Genomic DNA, 22238 nt, shown 5'->3' on the forward strand with positions numbered 1-22238 from the left:
TAAATATGTTATTAAAATTAAAAAGTGACAATTTATAACTTGTTAGGCCATCTTCAGTCATAGGGCTAAATGTAGTCCAGGGCTAAAAATTTAGCCCTCCAAAATGTTAATTTTTTTAATAATAGTGCATGACTAAATTTTTCCATCTCCAACCATACAGGACTATATTTTAGGGTCCTTTATATTTTATTATTTTGAGAAAAACTATGATACAATACTCATACATTCTGTAAGTATATATTGTTTAATTTAATTATAATTTTTTTAAAACAACACTTGAAAACATTTAAAAAGGTGACCACATGTAAATTATAAAAATTAAAATTAAAAAAAGGATGGATTTCAATGGTCTGACCTCCAACGTCATGACCAATAATTTTTTTATAATTTTTTCTTAATTATATGAATTGACATTTAAAAAGGTGACCACATTAAAAAAATTATTAAAAAAAAAAAGGATTGGTTTTCAATGGTCTGACCTGCAACGTTCATACCAATACTTTTTTATACTTTTTTTTTCTTGAACAACATGAATTGAAAACATTTAAAAGCACATGCATGGGGTCCACATAAAAATTTGGTCTATGCCAAAGCTGGGCTACATGTGGCCCGGTTGGAGGGCTAAAGGGCCAAATGCGCCATTCAAATTTGGCCAAAATTTTGTTCAGCCCATGGCTGAAGATGAGTTTTGCATTACTTTTTGATTATATTTGAGATATAGCCCATGGTTGGAGATGGCTTTAGGCTATCTCTAGTCATTGATCACAAGCCAAATATAGTCATAAAACTAAATTCCTTATACGGGTGATAACTCTGGAAAAGTAAAAAATCAAAAGGGGACCATAGATACTTGGGTAATGGCCTAATAGTAATGGATAATACTCTAAACTACTATTATCGATAAAACAAAATCGGGAAAATTTTTTTTTTAAAAAAAGGGATCACAGTATATATATATTAATAGTATAGCCGCGCGGCTATACTATTTATTTAAAAAAAATCCTCGTAAAGCCGCGCACCTATACTATTTTTATAAATAAGAGTACAGCCGAGTGGCTATACGATTTTAAAAAAAAGGGCCCGCCTAGTTTGGTTGCAGATGAAAATATAGCCACTCGGCGATACTAATTTTTTAAGGACAACATAGCCAAATTACAGAAAGAAATTATCGCAACATCTGCTATACTAATTACAGAAAGAAATTATCGCTTTCGGACAATAGAGCCGCTCGGCTATACTAATTTTTTTCTATTTAAAAACTATAGCCGCGCGGCTAGACCCTTTTGTTTTTTTTCGTACAGAACCGTAGTATAGCCGCACGGAGTGTAGAAGAAAACCTCCAAATCAGAAGGCAAACAGACGGCACCTGCCCTCCTCTGCTTTCATTTCTCCCACAAGGTAAATACTCTCTCTCTCCCTCACAGAAAACCTCCATGGCTTATTCTGCTTCAATCACAACCGCCCTATTTCGCTTTTCCCTAATCCGATTCTCTCTAAAACTCTCTCCGTCGTTTCCACACACAACCCCATTTGTTCTCACTAAACCAAAGGTCCAATTCAACCATACACTATATAACCTTCGCGATTTTTCTCTTCGATAATCTCCCAAATTTCTCATTTGATCTTATACTTACTTGTATGTCTCTTACAGGCTCCGAAATACCGGCTCCGCTTGTTTTCAATGGCTTCCGAGCCGAAAGAATCACTCGCCAACAATCCGGGCCTCCACTCCACCCCAGATGAAGCCACTAAGAGTTACTTCATGCAACAAACTGTAAGCATTCACCTTTGTGACAAATATATATTTTATTTTCTGCTATGACATTTGCTCTGCATTTTGATTTTACTTTAGCGATAATTTCTTTCTGTAATTTGGTTGCAGATGTTTCGGATTAAGGACCCTAAAGCCAGTCTTGACTTTTATTCACGTGTGTTGGGCATGTCGTAAGTTTCTTTTAATGGGTTTCGAAAATTCTTCTCTAATTTTCTTTGTTGTTATACTTTCGTGTGGTGTTTGGGTGGAAAATAGTATAGGTGCTCGCTTTGTATTAATTGATATGAACATTTCCTTTATTTAAATCGAGCAAGTTTTTCTTTCCTAAAAAAGTCGAAGGTTTTGGTTCATTAAGATTTTGCATTTTTTGTATGAGTGCGACATTGATTAATATCTGGTGGTTTATAGTTTGGGTGCATTGGCTTTCTCTTTTATTACTAGAACTTCGGAAAAAATGGATAAAAGGAAGAACAGGTGGGCATGTTAAATCCCTACGTGCTTTCTTGGGATTTACCAGTAGACTTATGGTTAGTAATATGTCGGATGTTCATAGGCTCAATTACCAATGGCAGAAGAAAATAGTCACGTGTTTTGTGTTTGTTATATTTTTTAAGTGATGGACTTTAACGAGTCAGTAGATTGTGCTTTTCTTAAGTTATACAATTTTATGACCAGGTCGGAGCACATAGGTGCTAAACGATCCCTGTACAATGAAGGGGGTCCTATATGAGCGTAGAAGTAATTTGTAAATCTGTTTGAGCATATAATAGTCTTGTAGATGCCTCACTTGACATTTAGGGTGTTAGTTCTTATTTCAATTTTGGCCAAGAAGTGTGTGTACCTTTGAGTCTCTGTAACACCATACATGTTTTTCATGCCTGTTTTGCCTTATAACATCTTTCATTAATGTTTTAAAAGATTACCATGTAACTCTTGATGTTGACTTGTGGCACGGTCTCTTTGAATTTATTGGCACACAATATTAGGACTATGCATGCATACTAAGTCAAATTTTGGATCAATTTATGATTCAGTTGGATTGTCTTGTGTTATCATGAGATATATGCTTCTGCAGTAAATATAGCATGCAGTTAGATTGTTTTGCATATTAGTGTGCATGTGCACATGCATGCATGCACTTTACAATGGCTAAGAGATTCTGTGAGTAGAGATCTTGTCCAAAAATGACTGTTTGAGTGAAGTTGATGGTGATTTCTTCTATTTTTTCAGGCTGCTTAAGAGGCTGGACTTTCCAGAAATGAAGTTTAGTTTGTACTTTTTGGGCTATGAGGTAAAATTCGTAATATCCTTTCTACAATAACAAAATTTTTACCAAGTTCATTGTTTGATTTTACAGTCATGGTTGGGATTATGTTTCTAAAAATTTCCCTGTTAACAGAGACATTTATTTCTATTTATCTTTTACTGAATAGGATCCTACATCAGCTCCAACTAACCCGGCTGATAGAACAGTTTGGACCTTTGGCCAGAAGGCTACAATTGAGTTAACACAGTGAGTTTCTTTTAATTCACCTACATGCTCTTCTCTTTTTCTTTTTTTGGTACATGTTCTGTCCAATGTGATATCTGACAATCGCTTACCTTTACAGTAATTGGGGTACTGAAAGTGATCCAGAATTCAAAGGATATCACAATGGGAATTCGGAACCTCGAGGCTTTGGTATGTAAGTTGTCCTATGAATATGTCAAAACATACGGCGTTTTTTGATGCATTTGTTTCTTCCTTTACTTAAGAGTTTGATTTACTAGACCATTTGATGCCAAATGCCACATATGATGTCTTGTCTTCTTATGTGGCAAGTATGGATGGTTCCAAGAAAGTCAGTATTATTGATTGACTTTGATTGAATAATTTGTTTTGACTTGTCCTGAACGATAAATTTTGAAACACTCCAAATGCTTACTTCGATAAGAAAAAAAAGGCTACATTTCTTTCAAGCATAAACAAAATTTTAGGGAAGAGTGTATTCATTGTATTGCATTTAGTGTGTATCATTATACGTATAGTGTTGGTACACTATAGCCTATTTAGGTAAAAGATTTCTATGATATTATTATACAAAAGATATGGGGGCTTCCACTCCTTAACTGACCGAACTTTTAGGTATGGTTGATTCACTTACAGGAATCTGTACTTTCAATACCATTTTAAAGTAACAAGACAGCATAACCAACCAATGCAAATCGTACGGGATGGTATTCATGTGCATTGGGGTGGAAATGATTTAAATACTTAAAAAAAATCATGTGTTTCTGCAAATGTCAATGTCCCTGTAGCTTTGCTTGATGGCTAATGCATCTGTAACGATTAAGCATGTACATGTCTTAGTTTATACCTAGCGATTCGCCTAACCTCTAATTTTGTTACTCAGGACACATTGGTGTCACAGTTGATGATACTTACAAGGCATGTGAGAGATTTGAACGTCTCGGGGTGGAGTTTGTGAAAAAGCCAGATGACGGTAAGAACATCCATATTGTTGAACCTATTGTGATTTACGAGATGTCTCGTCATTGAACGTTGGCATATATAATGGGGATTGATTGGGACATATTTGATTCGTTTTTGTATAAGTAGAGTGATAAATCTCAATATCAGTCTGTAGGATTGATGCTGTTGTATAAATAGGCTATTTATAAGTGATGGAAGATGGTTTCAATTAAACAATAGACAGTGAATTTCCCTGAATTAGCAGCGCCATTACTTTTAAACAATATGCTATCTTCATTAGTTAACCAAAAGTACCCTGTCCAATCGGGATATCTAAGCAGTTAATGAGGTCTGCTGGTGTGTGAATGTGGTCTGATGGCCTATACTCAGATTGTGAAAAATTACTATTGATGATTGACATTTTGAACTGTTTTTGACATTATTCTCTGTCTCTAATGCCAACTAGGACATTGCAAAAACATCCTTCAACAAATTAATATTTTTTCCTGATACTGAAGTCACTGTCATGCGCAATTGATAGCCTTGTTCTTGGTTTTTGTAGTTTGATGGATTTTTATTCCAGCTCCTTGTGCCCATTTAGCAAGCTTAGTAACAGCACCTTGGTCTCTATAATTATAATCTTTCGCTCTCTGTTCTGGCTTCCAAAGAATAAGCTGGATTTTTGCTGTTGTTGAGGTTTCCATGGACACTAGTAAACAATATGGTTTTATGCTTGTATGTGTATATTTAGGCGTGTGCTCATATATGCTCATATGGAACACTTTGGTTGTATGCATGTATGTGTTTCTTTAGGTGTGTGCTTATATATGCTCATATGGAACACTATGGTTGTATACATGTATGTGTATATTTAGTTGTGCTCATTATGCACCAGCATTATCTTTTAGTTCAATCTTGCTCTCCCAAACTGTGGTGAAGATAAGGAATGAGCAAATTCATGTGTGTTTTATTTCTTGGGGAGGATCATGGATGACCAAGACCAGTATTTTTTATTCTCACTGTGGCAGTTCGTTTTCCTCTAATTCGCAATTTTACCTCCTTTTATTTAAAGAATAAATAATTGTGAAAAGTTAGTTTTAGTTTGGTTTCAGTATTTACCGATTCTCGGTTCCTTAATTTTGTGATGTTGATTGCAGGAAAGATGAAAGGGATAGCATTCATTAAGGATCCTGATGGTTATTGGGTTGAAATCTTTGACCTTAAAACGATAGGAAGCATTACAGGTGGTGCTTCGTGAGGTCATGGCACCCTTTCTTCAGGTTAGTTCTCAGTTTTCTTATGCTTGTTGTCAATTGATTGTGACAATACTGTTATCTAACACTTGGTTTGATTGCCTTCCACATGATGTGTATCGCAAGCTTAATCAGTTATTAATTAGTTGCTCTACCTTGTGTTTTCCAGTCATCAATCAGTTACATTTGTAACTACTCTCTTGGTGCTGCTTTTTGTTTATTCTGATTTTGGTCTTTTTTCATTCGTATTAGCCCCTTGCATTTCTTGTATTGATGCTGAAGGTTATAGACTTCCGTAGTTGTAATCAGAATTTGAATGGATTAGATGTCGTGCAGGTGAACCATGGTGACAACTTACAGTCGGACATCATTTCTGGTTTTCCTATTTGTCCATGGTTCAGATACGAGTCTCGTAAATGGACCTGTTTGGCGATTTTCTTACGTATTTTATTTTTCACTTGCCTCTGGTGTGTGTTCGTGTAGTTTTGTATTCTGTAAGTTGGTACTTAGTACGAGTTACTTCTGTCTGTAAGTACAAAATTGGACTTTCTGATCACAATGTGGTGTTCAAACTTTCTCATTTTTGCAAGTCTTGGATCTCCAAAGCCATGCATACTAATCATTACTAAAGCAATCAAATATGTAATTTTTTGACCGATACATTTGTTTTTATGGGTGCAAATTCTAACTAAACATAGGGAATGAACTCGCAGTATAAATGAAATGTACTCTCATCATAATAACATTTCCCAGTAATTATAAAATTGCTTGCTTTTGGTGAAACTAGCAGCTGGAATTTCAGTAGCTTTAGTTGAAAAGTGACCCAGTAGTTATTTAGATGCAGCCACCGTAGGGGCACACGCTGTATTGGGCCTTTATTTTAATTTTATGAGAATTCGCTGGTATGCAATGCAACAAAGAAATTAGCCATATAGTAGTAGACAGTGGGAATTGCAAGTTTGGTTGTGCCACTAGCCAAATAGCTTATGGAACCATAATCATAATGGACAAAAGCTCCACTATATGTTTTAGTACATCGAGTACAAAGATAAATGTTTTTAACCAATTGAACTACTTTTTTTTTTTGGTTAGAAATCAATTGAGCTACTTAACTTGTACTCTTTTCGTCCATGTTATAACTTGTACTCTTTTTGCCCATGTTATTATTTTCTTATTTTATTTGATGACCAATTATCTTCCCAGAAGCCGTAGAAAAGGACATATATTAAGTTTTAAAACATAAAGTGAAGTGAAGTGTGACAGAAACGGGTGATGGTTGGGCAGGCTATTTTTTTCTATATAAAGTGAAGTGTTTAGGTTTCTGATTTTTATCTCAACGAAAAGTGAAGCATTCAAGTAGAGAGGGATTGCGGATATTGTATAAACAATGGTCCTGAATGATCAGAGGCTGATCCCCAAACGACTCAGTTGTCACTCTTGATTTTGAGGTAGTTTATTGTGAAATATCTTTGTTTGTGTATTTCTAAAATGTTATATATAGAAAGGCATTGCGGATATAATTAAAAAAAAAAAGTCAAATTACTTTCAAGAAGGAAATTATCGTACTGCCGGTTGGAAATGTGAATTATATAGCCTAGTTCCTTAACTTTCAAGAAGGAAATTATCCTACAATTGTTGAACTTTAGCAAGTTATCCAATTCAATCCAAAACACTAAATGTGACATTAAAGGAAAACTTCATGAAGCGCTCTCGGTGCCCTGAATCATTGCAACTCTATCAAAAGTCAAGGTACCGTTTTCTTACATAGTAAATATATTGGATTTGCTTGATGCAAAACAAGTAAAAACAGACGGATATGTTATATAGAAACAATAGGATGAAAGTGATAAAAGCATCTCTAACAATCTCTTCAATAGTTTTGGAATGTTAAAATAGGTGAGTTTCAAAAGCAAAGTTCTCTCTAACAGACTTGTCAAACTCAGTTACCAAAGTTGCAACTTATTTCTCTCTCTTTAGAATTAACAAGTTGATCGTGGCTCTTGTAACCATTTATTTTATTTTAGAAGAACAAAACCTGCATTGAAAATGCTAAAAACATGCTCTCTTTTTTCCCCCATTCAGATAACAAATACAGACTTTCTTCACCTGTTTTCAGAGAAACCTACATTAACAATGCTAAAGTAATAAACACAGTATTAATTGAGCTGAAAAGTCTGTTGGGGCACAACTGTTATGATGATATTTAAGGGTTTATCCTTTGTGATTAAAGCAAATTGTTTCCGAATAAGTATGAATTAATCTTTATCCCAACGGCTATGATGATATTTAAGGGTTTATCCTTAGAGTAGGTATGTTTGTACTCAAAGATCAACTTTTACAGCTTCTTTGGAAAAATGTGACACAAATAGCTAAAGTCGAAGACCACCTAAAATCAACAAGGTCACGGACAATGGTCAAGCAAATTCCACTCATTGGACAATTACATTATAAATAACAAGAAAATATCTGTATTGTGTTGGGCTCTTTCTAATTATATTATACTTGCTGCAACCTATTGTGTACAAACTTCAAAGCCCTATCTGTTGAAACCTCAGTTTGTTGACAACAGATCATCCTCTAAATAATTAAACACAAGTTTTTTAATTTTAAAAAAAAAAGGTTTGAACTTAAAATATTTGGATGTCAGACTGTCAGTAGGTTCCACACATTTTGACCTTTACACTTCAATAGAAAAGACATTCCTAGAAAACCTTTTCCCTGATTATTTTTAAAATAAAATCAAGTTGGAAAATTATTATTAAAAAAAATTATAAAAAAACACCCTAACGATATGTTTGGATGAGGAAATAAACTTGGGATTTTGACAAAAGTTAGAATTTCTAAATTGACATGAAATAATTCCCATGTTTTGATAATATAAAAAATATAGAAACTTAGAAATTCCGCTGGAATAAAACATGGAATTTGGAAATCATAAATCTCAAATTTAAATTCTATCTAAAAGTCATCATTTCTAAAATCTTAAAAGAGATTGAGAGTTTTTAAAAAGATAACTTTACAAATAAAGGTTAAATTCCGTGTTTTAAATCCATCACCCAAAAAAGGAACTTTACAAATTCAAAAACATTAATTTCCGTCATTTATGAAATCCTTTGTACTTTTAAATTTTCTCATACAAACACACTGTAACTAGCAAATTCAACCACAATTATTTAATTTAAAACTGAAGTAGATGCAGATTTCCAAATAATGTAGTTTCTAAGTGGTGAGATTTTGTTGGATTGTTAATATTTTACTGGAAAAAAAATTGACAAAATGGTTGAATATATAATTAAAATGAAACAAAATTTCAAGGATGCAGAGACAAATTGGCCACACGTCAACTGCCCCCACTCTAATAAAAATCTGGGCATATGCACTGACAGAGATATTGTGCAGCATATCATGTAATTTGGAGGTGCTTTGGACTGCTTCCCGATAGGGATTCCCTGTCACTTCAATAAAATACATTGTCTACATAACTGTGCTGCTGGCTACGATTTTGTTTCTCCACCATACAATCACTACAATTTTCATTATCATAAAAAATATTTTGATTTTCAACCGTGAGTTTCTGCATTTTGAATACAGAATTTCGAATGTACAGATAAATATTTTTAATTGTTTGAGTTAGACACTCTTTATAACGTATGATGTTTCTAACGGATGTTTCTAAGGGTTAATTAAGGCAACTTTCATCAAGGCAATTCAAGGCAACTATAGGTGGTGTCACATTATCAAGGCAACTACTTCATTACATTGGCTGAGTAAGGTGACTTGCTTATGTTTTGTTTGCTACCGTTGGATAAACATGCCATAAATGCATACTTGCTCGTAGATTCATATCATATTCATATGCATATTCGCGTCCAGTTTGACGACATAATTCAAATGCGACTCATCAACATGATTTGTCACCTCTAATTTCAATTCCATTATCTTACAAGAAATTAACCTCAACTTATATGGTCTGTAGTGAGTTGATGGAAGTGTGGACGTCCTTGAAATGTGTTGCCCTTGAACATAAGCATAATATGGATTATGAAAGAGAATTAACAATAATGCAAGAGATTTGTAGCTTAAATAGGTTTAAAACATTTATGACTTATGCAACAGAAGTCCTAAGTTCAATTTTCACCTCTCTCAATATCACTTATATATAAAATAATAATAATAATAATAATATGAATTTCTAAAAGAAAAATAACGTGATTGATTATTTTCGAATTTAGAGTAAGATTTGAGGATTAAAGATTTAATTATTTAATTATTTCAATGGAAAGAAAGGAAAAAAAACAATTTTATTTCAATGAACCTCATGAACAAATATTGCCTCCCCAAATGAGTAGTCTAATCAAATAATTATACTGTTCCTGCAGGCACCCCCCTTGTTATCATCATGGCATGCCATTGCCCGCCTCACCGATTTAATTAAATTTGCATTTTTCTTTTCAACGTTTTGTATACAGACAATCGGTTGTGCACTGATCAACACATAATAATTTTTATATATAAATACTTCCATGGCCTTTGGGTTTCTAACTATCTTGCTAAATTTAATATGAGACATGTCGTTTATCGAGAGTGTACTGAGATCATGTATTAAAAATGAAAACCTATATTTTAAAGTTGAAGCCTTTGCAAGACTCCAAAATTTCCAGCATTATGTTTTTGTCTTTCATTTTCTGGTAAGCAAGTTCCCATCTTGAGTCTGACCTGCTTCATTTATATATAAAAGATTCCGACTGATTAACCTTACTACCAAGCAACAGTAATGCACATACTCCAAATACCAAAATTACCCCTTATTGCATTTGAATCTCACATTGCGCTCTCGAACCTATAATATATAACTCATCTTGACCGATGTTTGGCGACTTAATTTTCTCCCACTGTCGAATCTCTTAAAAACTTTGGTAAACCACTCCTACATGGCATAAAATTAGAGGCCACGTCAAGAACAAGTATCCAATGTCGACGTGATGAAAGATTAAAGAGGATAAGTGAGACGCAAAATATTACTCAATAGAGTAAAGTGGGTCATCTTGACTTTCGAAGACGAATGATTTGACTAGTAGTTTCAAGGATGGTAAGCATGTGAAAAACTAGTGGCAAGTAGGGTAGTTTTGTCATTTAAAGTAGGCGTACTAGACCTATTGGCTTTAGGGTACCGCTAACCAATTATAAAAATGGAAACTATTAAAATATTAACAAAGCAAACGTTGCATGCTTGGTTTATTTTTACATAAAGATTCTTGTTCTTATCTTGATGAGAACAAGTTCCCTCTAGTTTTCATTACACTTAAAAAATTAAAAAATAAACTTTCAGAAATGAAGTTGCAGTGAAGGACCGTACAACAACAACATAACATCATCACCACCACCATCATCATCATCATCATCAATCACCTCCCAAAAAGAAATGCACAAAATTAAAAGAGGCTTTTACCATGTACTGTCAAAAAAAGAAATGTTTCATTTCAGATATCATCAGAAGTAGTACGTTTTCAAAGTTCAGAACACATATAGACCAGACCCCTAGGAAAGAAACTGAGTCAATCTTTCTTTCTTTTTTTTTTTTTTTTTTTTTTTCTGAATCTCCCCTACCACCCCATACCCCATCAAATCTTTCTGATCATTTTACTTAACAGCAGTCAGTCAGTACTCAATTACTAGCATTTCAGTTCTCAGTAGAAATACATGACCTTCTCTTCTGTCTTGTTTTCATCAACATTGGAAAAGAGGCTGTTAGACTTAGACCCATTAACACTAATATTAAGATTATTCCCACCACTAATCAACTGTTTAACATCTTCAAGATCACAGTACCCTAATGTGTTTTCTGCTCCAAGATGATCAAACCCATCTGGCCTCTCACACCATTGGTTGATCACATGGTGATGATCATGACCTGCTGATCCAGTACTACAACCACTATTGTTATTACCATAGTTGAGCATCATGAACCGCTGATTATTCTGATCTTGATCAAAACTCTGGAAAACCATTTCTTCTTGTTTGATGTTGCTCTCTCTGTCATAGCTGATCTGATTACAGCTCCCATCAGATGAAGTGCTGCAACTTCCTTCACTTCCAAACATGAGGAGGTTATTTTGATTACTATTTTTCTTCACAGGGTAATTATTATACTGCATGGAACCCACCAGGCACTCTTGGGTTGGGAAAAGAGAGGAGTTGGTGGTAGAGTTTGAAAAATTATTAGATGTCATGGAAAGATGTGGAATTTCAAAGCCTGATGAGAAAGATCTATTATAAGTACTGCTAAGGTCTTTGAACAGTGATGAGAGAGGTTGAGATGGGATTAGTGGTTGGTTTTGATAATTGTGATGAGAGGAAGACGGAAATGGGGGAGGTTTTAATGAATTTCTCTGATGATGGTGATGATGATGAGATGGAGGAGCCATATGCATCCCCATGAGCTTCTTCTTGAGCTTGGTGTTCCAATAGTTCTTGATATCATTGTCAGTCCTGCCTGGCAGCTGAGCAGCTATAATTGACCACCTGCATATAATTAATTGTTAATTACACATAAATTATGATTAAGTTCCAGAAGAAGCAGAAACCTGTTCTGGCTTTCCCTTAACAGCTGTAAGTGGGTGTGGATGTTAGATCCAAAACTTGGCATGCATGCAGGGAAATTATCCAAATATAGCAGATTCTTGATAAATGAAGGTTTTTTTTTTCACAACATAAAATAAGGAAAACAAAAAAACATGAGTTCATGATTGTCTTTTCTCTTTCCTCTTTTCTGTTCTTTGTTACTCATTTTTGGATAGATTTCATCAGCAATTTTCATGATAGGAGATGATAAATAAGGAAAAAGAGGTAGACTCTATTATACCTATGGAAATTAGGTAATAAAGAAGAAAAGGAAATATAATTGCATAGAGCTAGAGTAGTACCTGCTTCCAATGCTAGCAAAGAGGCTGCATATTATTCTGTCTTCCTCATCAGAGAATTCTCCATGTTTGATGTTTGGCCTCAGGTAGTTAAGCCACCTCAATCTGCAGCTTTTCCCACATCTCTTCAGACCTGATCCACACTCAAATCAACCCAAACATAAACAAACAAGCAGATACATATAAACAGGAGAGAGAGAGAGAGAGAGAGAGAGAGAGAGAGAGAGAGAGAGAGAGAGAGAAATGGAAACACATGTTTCCATTATTAGATAATTTTGAGCTTGAATTAAGTAACCTTACCAGCTTTCTGTGGGAGAGCAATCCAATTCCCACCAGTCCCTTGCTTCTCTATGTACTCCTTCAGCTTTGAGTCTTCTTCTGGTGACCATGGCCCCTTCTTCACATTTGCCTTGTCACAACAAGGAGCCCTACCCATATCTCTCTCTCTCTCTCACTCAAACACACAGAGAGAGACGTCTAGCTTTTTATCTCTTGGATATCCCTAAAGCTCTTTTGAGAACCAAAGGTCTCACCTTTTAAAATGGACTTTGGTTGGGGAGGTGCTTATGCCTTAATAATGGTGTTGAGGGTTTGGACAGTACACTAGAAAAAAAAATTATTTTATTATTGAGTGATGATTTTTAGTCAAAATGAGAGACAACGTTCAATCATCAGTCTTTCTAACTCCTATAAATGTCAATTAGCTAGCTGCTTAGAAAAAAATCGAACTTTCTAACTTTCTATCTCATATAGGTTGGCATCCCTATTTCATCATTAACCTCACTCATACGTCTCTTCTCTCTTAAAAGCATCCAAAGTCTTTTTGCTAGTGAGTAGATACAAAACAGGAGGCAATTGAAGTGATGGCCAGAGCCCCTTCCCCAAGTAATAGCTACATAAATATAATACAAATTTATAAATAAACCCAATCCTAGACATGTATTTATAAAAAAATCCAAGCACTATTTAAACATAGAAACACACTCAAAATCAACCTCAAAGTCAACTTTTTTGGGTGTGTTTATAAATGGGTTTTGAGTGTGTGTAATGATGGATTTTGGGTATGTTTATAAAGTGTTTTGGGTGTTGGGTTTTTTTATAATTTCAACCTCCATTTTGGGTGTTTTAGTGAAACTCCCTAAATATAACTTGGTTTGAATTGAAAATTGATCAAAAAATATATATATATTTATATTATTATCTTTTCAATATTATTATCTTTTCCAAAAGGCATGATGAACAAGTCCTTTTTAGTATTTGAAAAACAATAAGGGATGTTTTTCCAATTTTCTATCTCTGGTTATCGTAACATGAAGGGGTTTGAACTCTCTAAATTTATTATAATTCTAACTCATTACGTGCCCTTTATCCTAAAAAATTTAAAGATATTTCTCTTTGCATTAACTAGTCAAATTTTTCAATAAAAAATATTCACCAATATTTATTAAAAAAAATCATGATCAATACAGAATTATGAGATACATCTATATGGAGTAGCTTAATTATATTGCTATAAATTTTTTGAAGTGACTAGGTAAGAGTGGATAAGATGCATCATCGCCCATATCTATCTCATAACTTCGGACCAAAAAAACAAAAACAAAAACAAACAGAGATGATATGTTTGTCCTAACTTAATGCACCTTTAGCTTCTCCCTTCATGATTTGGAACCATTCATTGAGTCGGAAATTGCCACCCTTAATATCACTCTCCACACACACATCTATGCCTCTTTAATGTTTTTGGCAATTCTTATTGAATTAGTTCATTGGTTAATGGCCAGATCACATCATTATTAATTGTATCCTAATCAATAATCATCACACAGTAATCCTGACCGTCCATGAGATGCACAGAGTGAGTGAGTGATGAGAGTGATCATGTAGTTTGGACCCATCAATCAGATTCTTTGCCCTTAAATTCATCTGATCAGGTGCTACTGGGACCGTAGACTAATCGATGCCACACTTCCTGGATGATGATGCATCATAAGCTATTGTCACAACTTGTTAAAATAGGCAAACAATATCTTCAGAGATGGTTGAGGTACATCATAGCATTTCCTCACTGGGAGACATCACATACTTTTGGTAAATTTAAATTCACTATTTAGGCTTCTGAGTAACCAATAGGAAATAGAGGCCTATATATTTAGGAGCACTTGGAGGGGCCCTATATATCTAAATGATTTTGCAGGCCATGAAATCAATGCTGCTAGCTACAGGATTCATGTCCACTCTCTACATATCTGCTAGGGCCACAAGTTATTTATTTCTAAGGAAGAGGACATTCAAATTTGGAACTTCTTTCATGATGGAAAATAAATGTATTATTAAACAATTTACTCGTGATCATAACTTGATTGCTTGAAGTACAAACATATTATTCAAAAGGGAAATGTTACAGATGCCACATTTATAGACCATATTGTGTACCACATTTTCGATAGCGGTGAGAGAGAATCATTATATTGGTGGATTCCATATATTAAAGAGGTGGTACATTGCACAATATGACAAGCATGTCGTTCAGACAAATTATACGTAGGTATGAGTGATAATATATGTTTTTCTAGTGTAGACTTAATATCTCATTTACAAGCACTTGGGCTTGTGCCCTAAACAAGAGAGCACTTCCCCCTGTGAAATGGCCTTGTGTCTGACTGCTTTCTTCTTATTCTTAGTATAGGTAAAAAAATGTTCAGTTTTTATTTATTTTTTCATTCAATAATCCTCGTTCCCAATTCAAGATCTGCTCCAATAGAGTAAAAACTGTGTACCACACGGTTAAACTGACCTTTTCCACGTATAGATGTATAAAACCCAAAGACCGTCAAAGGGGCATTTTCACGAACCTTCTTCATTCACATGGATGATATCATCAATATTGTTTCCACAGTAAAAACATGCATGGCACAGTAAAAAGGCAAGAAACTTTGTGGTGCAACCGTGCAGTGCAGGCTATGGGGGTTAAAATCCCCTGCGTCAAAAGATGTTACTACATGCAAGGTGCCAAAAATGTTTTGATTGGGACATTCAGAATTTTAGCTTAACCATCATAATTCACAGTAAAACAATGTTTACTACATTTCAGTCAATTTTGATGGCATGACTTAGTGGAGGCTTCGGACGAGTAGCATGAAGGATGTCCTCATTTTAAGAAAAATAATAATCTCATTATTGTGACTCATCTTAAAACATATATTAAAACCGTCAATTTCTTTTTATAAATATTTTATACAAGTGATATTGTGGGAGGGAGTTTTTTCTCACACACACTGTCAAAGTGCCATGGGAAGTCAAAGATCACTGGTTACAAATTAAGACCCTTTATCACTAAGCTAGGAATTGTTGATAAAACCATCAAGTTTTAAATACTCATGTGGCGGATATGTGTAAAGAAGAGAGTGGGTGCCCGCCCATCCAAAGTTTTTTTTTTTTTCCAAAAAAAAACCCATATATGTTATAAGGAAAGCCCAAATTTAAAAACTTAAAAGCTAACCCAATATACACATGTTGCCCATCCAACTTCCAAGAGGAAGTGGTCCCTTCCTCTTTTAGCACACCAGCTTCTCTCTTTTATTCTACAGACCCGCCGACAGCATCCTTTTTCCCTCTCTATTTGCTGCATCTTCCTATTATATTGGTTGGGCAGTGGGCAATGTGGCAAAATCTTCTCCTCTCCTTTCATCAACAAGAAGTATTTTCTAATTCTCTCATTTTCTATATATCTTGAATTATAGTTTTAATTTAAAATTCAATATTTTAGGGTTTATTTAGAGATTGAATTATAATTTTGTGATTTTGTTGAAATTAATTAGGGCTTTGATTTTAGGAATTTTGTTGAGATATTTCAATGTTTGATTTGTTGTTTGTTGAGATGCTATTATTATGAGAATTTGTTTGATTTTTTGTTGGTATGTTTGATTTAAATTATTTATTTTACATGTTATTCATAGGTTATCTTTGATTATGTCGGATCACAATCGGAACAAAAACCTTGTATTCTCTTCTTTTAAGAAAAAGACTGATGGGTCATCATCTAGTACATTGCCTTCTACCTCTTCTTTATCTATTCCAATATGTGATGAGCAAAATCTTCCCGAGTCTCCCATTATCAAGCCTCGAGTTGAAAGAATTGAATCTCAAAGAGTCGATGCTTATCATGATTTTAATATCAATTATCTTGAGCGTGATCCAAGATTACGTCGTTTAATATGCAAATATCCGGTGAATGAACAAGATAATGTGCGAAGAGCATATATTCTTTTAGGATCATGTCAACCTGAATTAGAAAATTATTCAAGCCACTTAGAAGGGCAGGACTTTCGTCGAGATTTAATAAAAAGTGGTTTGGCCAATTCACTTGGCTTGAGTATTCAGTTGTTAAGAATAAGATATTTTGTTTTCCTTGTTTCATTTTTGACATGAATTAGTCACACCCAACCTTTATTGTTGATGGGTATCAAAAATGGAAAAGAATTGGTGGGAATCAATGTGCATTTCAACATCATGTAGGCTAGTTAAATTCACCACATCATTTTGCTATGCAAAAGTGGATTAGCTTAAAAACTCCATCTCTTCAAATTGAAAAAGTGGTAGAGAAGCAATTATAGCAACAAGTGATGGAAAATCGATTGCGACTTACGACCATAATAAAGGGCATTAGGTATCTAGCAAATCAAGCATTGGCTTTTCGAGGCCAAGATGAATCCGTTGACCCATCTAATTGAGGTAATTTCATTGAAATCATAAAGTCTTTTGCAATAATGAATATAGAAGTTGAGAAAGTTGTCGTTGATAAGGCTTCTCAAAATACTCAATACATTGCGCATGACATACAAAAGCAAATCTTACATATTTTTGCTAACAAGGTGAGGAAGCAATTTGTAAGGAACTTAGGAATAACAAATTTTGTATTCTAGTTGATGAATCACTTGATGAATCCAATAAGTAACAAATGGCCATTATTCTAAGATTTGTTGATTGTGATGGATTTATTCATGAGCGCTTTTTCGATATTGTGAGTGTTGTAGACACTAATGCCTTGACTCTTAAAAAAGAGATATGCAAAGTGCTTGGTAATAACACCATTCTAGTGGAAAACATGTGGTTAAGGGTATGATGGTGCTAGTAATATGTGTGGTTCATAGAATGGCTTACAAGCATTGTTTCTTCAAGATTGTCCATATGCATATTATAGTGCATTGCTTTGCTCATCGCTTGCAATTGGCATTAAATGGTGCAGCTAAAGATGTGAAAGTTTTATGGAGATTTTTTTTAATGTTGACTAACATTGTGAATTTTGTTAGTGCTTCTGCTAAGCGCCATAGTGAGTTAAACTTAATTCGAAAAGTTGAACTCAATGGGTTGTTGGATTCTAGAGAACTTGAGACAAGTAGATGACTTAATCAAGCTCGTAGTTTGAACCGAGCTGGAGCCACTCGTTGGGGCTCTCATTATGCCTCTATTACAAGTTTAATGTGTTTATTTAAAGAGACTAAATTACTTCTTCAAGAAATCAGTGATCATGGACTTAATCAACAATTTCGTGGCGATGCTGAGAGTAACTATATTGCTATTGAGTTTGTGTTTTCATTGGTTTTGATGGATAAAATTATGGGATTGACCAATTTTCTTTGTCAAGTATTTCATACCAAAACTCAAGACATTGTAAGTGCTTTAAATTTTGTTGAAAACACAAAAATATTGCTTCAAGATATGAGGGTACATGGCTGGGATGATTTATTATGTAGTGTGGTATCATTTTGTGAACTACATGGCATTGATGTTCCTATTATGGGTGCTCGTTATTTGATGGGCACACATCATTCTTGTCAACAAAAAGATTTTATTACATTTGAGCATTATCGCGTTGGTGTATTCAATGATGTTATAGATTGCATGTTAAGGGAGTTAAATGACAGATTTTCAGAGCAAACAGTTGAACTTCTTATTCTTAGCTCAACATTGGATCCTCGTAATTCATTCAAGTCATTCAATATTGAGCATATATGTAAACTTGCTGAGAAATTCTATCCTGCTAATTTCCTTCCAAATGAGTTGAAAGATTTGGAAATAGAATGAGGTATTTTCAAAATGATGTACACCGCATTCCTTGCTTTAAGGAAACCAACACTCTTCCTCATTTATGTCAACAATTAGCGGAAACAAGTTTGGTAGAGGATCAACAGGTTGATTCGGTTGGTGTTGACTCTTCTCGTTTCTACAACAATAACGGAACGAACTTTTTCATATATGAGAATTATTAAGAATGATCTTCGAAGCACTATAGCTGATGAGTTTCTTGCTAATTGGATGACCCTCCACATTGAAAAAGAGTTTGCTAATAGTATCACTAATGCATCGATAATTGAGGAATTTAAGACTTCTAAGTCTCGCAGGGTAAAATTTTAGATTTAATTAGTGATATTTTTTATTACATTTACTTGTGATTTTTGTTTTTGTTGTTAAGCTTTTATTTATGTACAGATATATTAGAGGGTAAGGCTTATTACGTCATCCTGACTAAGTATATCTTTTTTTATTATTAATAAAATTCACTCGTATCGTTGAGTTTAGTATGTAAGTTCCGCCCAATTGGCTTTCCAATCCTGGATCCACCACTATAAGGAATATTAAGTAAACCAAATCAGAAATTATTTGTACATATTTTCTATTTAACAAGAACTTAGGACTTCCTGCAACCATATGAATACTTATACATATGTAGAGAATTCATGTATAATTTTATAAGTTATGTTCTATTAAGTTAGTTATCATGGTTGAAAATCTAAATGGTTAATCGAACAAGTATTAACCATTGGATTTTTATTCAAAAGATTATAAATGTCTTATTAAAATACTCTAATTGGTAAATTGTATTCTCCTTCGAATCAATTAGTCACTCTCATCTCGAGATGTTCAACAAATTTTTTGTTTTTGGAATACAAGCGATATTTTAATTACATGAAGGATGAGAGTTTCTCACACACACATACACTACCAATGTACCGTGAAGGTTCAAACTTAAGATCATTGATCTGCAAGTCAAGAACCTTTTCAATTGGGCTAAACCTCATTGGCATGTGCTCAACATTCTTTATTCCTACTCTAATGTTATACCTCATTGCACATGGCTTCATCGTTCTAGTATGTACCAAATCAAAAAGTATAAATAAACTTAAAAAAAAAAAAATTCATCTTGTGCTATATATCCTCTTTGGTGTGTGTTTATACAATTAATATAAATTACTAATTAAATATGGTTTGATCATACTCCCTTTGAAATTTGTATAGTATAAGTATGTGTCTCTCCTGAAGGTTTAAGTTCAAGGATGCAGTGCTAAAAGCCTTGGCGTATACCTTTTCTATTAAGAGATTCTTCCAATAATTTTATTTGAGGGACACTTTTTAGGGTTACTGGGAAATTTTTATTTTTTAACTATCCAAATCGTCTATTTTTCAAGTCTTTATTCATGGGTCATCCTTGCAATAAATTAAATAAATTAAAAGCACTAACATTACAACTATTAACTGAGTGGTCAAATAATTTCAAATTCAATTAATTTTTTGTAGAAATGATCTTTGAATAAATATCCTAAACATAGATGGTTCAGATTTGAAGTACAATGTGGAGTGGGTCTACACGAGTGTCCCTCAAATTTGAGGATTCATCAACTAATGAAGCTTTATGTGTGTATATATAATTTTTTATTTTTTATTTTTGCGAAAATTGAGAAAGAGAGAGAGAGAGAGAGAGATATATATATATATATATACACACACATACATCTATGACTTGTATGATTTACAAGAAGAAAAAGAAAGAAAGAAAGAAACTCAATCCATGACTTGTACTCACAAGAAGGATGCATGGCAACTGATGATCCTTTTGCTTAATTACATTAAACAACTTCAGGAGTTGTCACACTGAAGGCAGCAGGGCCTATAAAACGTAAGCTTGCATCTTCTAAATGATAAGATAATATATGTTAATACGTTTCAACAATCTAAATCTTTATCATTGTCCACATATAATTAATCAATTAATTGCCTTCTGCATCATCTAAACATCATTGGGTGTCCGATGCATGCATGGATTATAAGATTCTTGAATGAGTCTGATATTGTGTCATTGCAGACGTACGTGATTCCCCCAATGAACAATAATCTAAATCCTCGCCTTCAAACTTGTAAAGTATGCCTTTGATAATGCAACATGCTGGCCCTCATTTAGAGAAATGAGCTTTGTATTTTAGAATTGTCAAATGATTGCACAATACATTTCAGCTTTTATACTAGCTTAATTGTCTCAACTTAGCATAACTTACTCTTAACAATTTTTGTCTCCTCAACTAATTCTGCTGAGTTAGCTTTGCTGACATGGGATTGCCACATGTACATACATCGAACACAAAACATCGAGTGTGGGAATAAATGTTCTTAATCATCTGAGCTCCAAGTTCCTTATAATTTTTAATTTAGCTTGATTTAATCCTTTAATCCTTCTTGATTCCCAAGCGTAAGAATAGCCATAAACAAAAAGGATCTATACCTTGTTAATTCCTACAAAATACCAAATTGATGATAGAAACTATAGGAAAATCTCCTTGATTTTGTTCAACATCCAAAGACTGTCTAGACCAAGCCATAAGATAACTTTTATACATATGGAAGAGGTAAATTCGAAATGTTGTCTGAAAATATAAAATAAATGGCAAAAAATACGAAATTGACCAAATTGACTAAAAACTTATCAAACTGTTTATTCCCAGCCTTATTTGGCTAAAATCACTCGTATCACAGCATATCCGTGAGTTTTCTTCAGCATGCCAAGTTCTTCAAAACGATGTATTATAGGTGAAAAACATATATCTAGAGCTCTAAATATGCCACTCATGTATGTAAATTGTGCAAGATAAACACATACAGATATTAAGAACAAGATCACTTTCCTTAACGCAAACATAACAAATCTTCCACTCTCTTTTCTTACAAACTCTATAATTCTCATGTCCTTAATTTAGACATATATCTAAATCCAATACAAAATGGGTAGTAGGTAATTTTCCAGTTAAGGCAAGATGTGATATGTTATTCTAATAAAATATAAATAATAAAAAAAGTCAAAGCAATTCTCTCCTAACTGGGATCCCAAGATAACGCTAAAGATAGCCTCGCTGTCTTGTTGGGAGACGACGTCACAAATTGCATACGCATGGCGGGAAGTATCGTTTTCAAGATTCGCACTTAGGCTCACCGCACGAAATGTGTCCCTGTAGCTTCTCGGGTTTCGGGTTCCCTTGGAATTTTCTGGCATTGCACTGTGGTCTATATTTCGGGCTCTTTGACATGCCATCGTAGTGGGATTTGGTAGTTGAATTATATGGGAAGTATTTGGGGTTTGTTGGCTTCTGATTCAGATTTTCGGACAGTTTTGGGAGGAAGGAAAGCAATCAATCAGTCAATCTCTCATGTATTTTGGGAGCTAATGAGTTTTGAAACTAGTTTAACCATTTTTCTATACCCCTTTTAGTTGGGTGGTTGAGGTTGGTATATATATAGTTATGGAGTTGTTTGACTTAAAGTGAACGGGATTGTAGCCGTTAGATTGATAATTTTATCATCCTCTACTATCGTTATAGATTATTCACAGTTTATTGATTTTTTTTTCTTCTAATTATGTATAATGCATGTGTTCCCAGTCTCCCTATTAATTTGATCAACAATAACATGTTATTTTAAGGGAAAAAAAAAACATAGCATGTCTTCAATCAGTGTATTTTTTTTTCTAAAAACTTCTCGTGAGTGAGATTAAATTTGTTAATCGTGATTGA

At 34.0% G+C, this 22238-nt stretch overlaps 2 protein-coding genes across 6 annotated transcripts; one reads left to right on the forward strand and one right to left on the reverse strand.

Annotated features, from left to right (window-relative positions):
* Positions 1 to 1268: 1268 nt before the first annotated feature.
* LOC103325935 (lactoylglutathione lyase family protein / glyoxalase I family protein) lies at positions 1269 to 6068 on the forward strand. Of its 5 annotated transcripts, none has more exons than XM_008228150.3 (9): positions 1269 to 1398; positions 1652 to 1774; positions 1883 to 1944; positions 3005 to 3065; positions 3208 to 3287; positions 3385 to 3455; positions 4168 to 4257; positions 5384 to 5506; positions 5816 to 6068. In XM_008228150.3, the coding sequence occupies exons 2-8, from the start codon at positions 1682 to 1684 to the stop codon at positions 5482 to 5484; spliced, it is 558 nt and encodes a 185-aa protein (XP_008226372.2). In that variant the 5' UTR covers positions 1269 to 1398; positions 1652 to 1681; the 3' UTR covers positions 5485 to 5506; positions 5816 to 6068. The 5 variants fall into 5 exon arrangements, with proteins under 5 accessions (XP_008226372.2, XP_088900106.1, XP_008226355.2 ...); XM_089043980.1 differs by having other exon boundaries at positions 1367 to 1550; positions 5732 to 6068; XM_008228133.3 differs by having other exon boundaries at positions 1367 to 1550; positions 5805 to 6068.
* Positions 6069 to 10932: 4864 nt separating this feature from the next.
* On the reverse strand, positions 10933 to 12951 carry LOC103325962 (uncharacterized). Its single transcript, XM_008228160.2, has 3 exons — positions 12700 to 12951; positions 12403 to 12532; positions 10933 to 12001 (listed from the first exon to the last, which is right to left on the reverse strand). Exons 1-3 carry the CDS (start codon positions 12833 to 12835, stop codon positions 11167 to 11169), a joined length of 1101 nt encoding a protein of 366 aa, XP_008226382.2. The 5' UTR covers positions 12836 to 12951; the 3' UTR covers positions 10933 to 11166.
* Positions 12952 to 22238: the final 9287 nt, after the last annotated feature.

The sequence above is a fragment of the Prunus mume genome, linkage group LG1 (genome assembly GCF_029339155.1).
Source record: "Prunus mume cultivar Tortuosa linkage group LG1, ASM2933915v1, whole genome shotgun sequence".
NCBI lineage: Eukaryota > Viridiplantae > Streptophyta > Magnoliopsida > Rosales > Rosaceae > Prunus > Prunus mume.

Coding starts and splice junctions, on each gene's coding strand:
- LOC103325935 (XM_089043980.1), top strand. CDS start 1,434: ATGGCTTATTCTGCTTCAATCACAACCGCCCTATTTCGCTTTTCCCTA. Junction 1,945..3,004: donor TCACGTGTGTTGGGCATGTC/GTAAGTTTCTTT, acceptor CTATTTTTTCAG/GCTGCTTAAGAGGCTGGACT. Junction 3,456..4,167: donor TTCGGAACCTCGAGGCTTTG/GTATGTAAGTTG, acceptor TTTGTTACTCAG/GACACATTGGTGTCACAGTT.
- LOC103325962 (XM_008228160.2), bottom strand. CDS start 12,835: ATGGGTAGGGCTCCTTGTTGTGACAAGGCAAATGTGAAGAAGGGGCCA. Junction 12,533..12,699: donor TGCTCTCCCACAGAAAGCTG/GTAAGGTTACTT, acceptor AGTGTGGATCAG/GTCTGAAGAGATGTGGGAAA. Junction 12,002..12,402: donor TTTGCTAGCATTGGAAGCAG/GTACTACTCTAG, acceptor AATTATATGCAG/GTGGTCAATTATAGCTGCTC.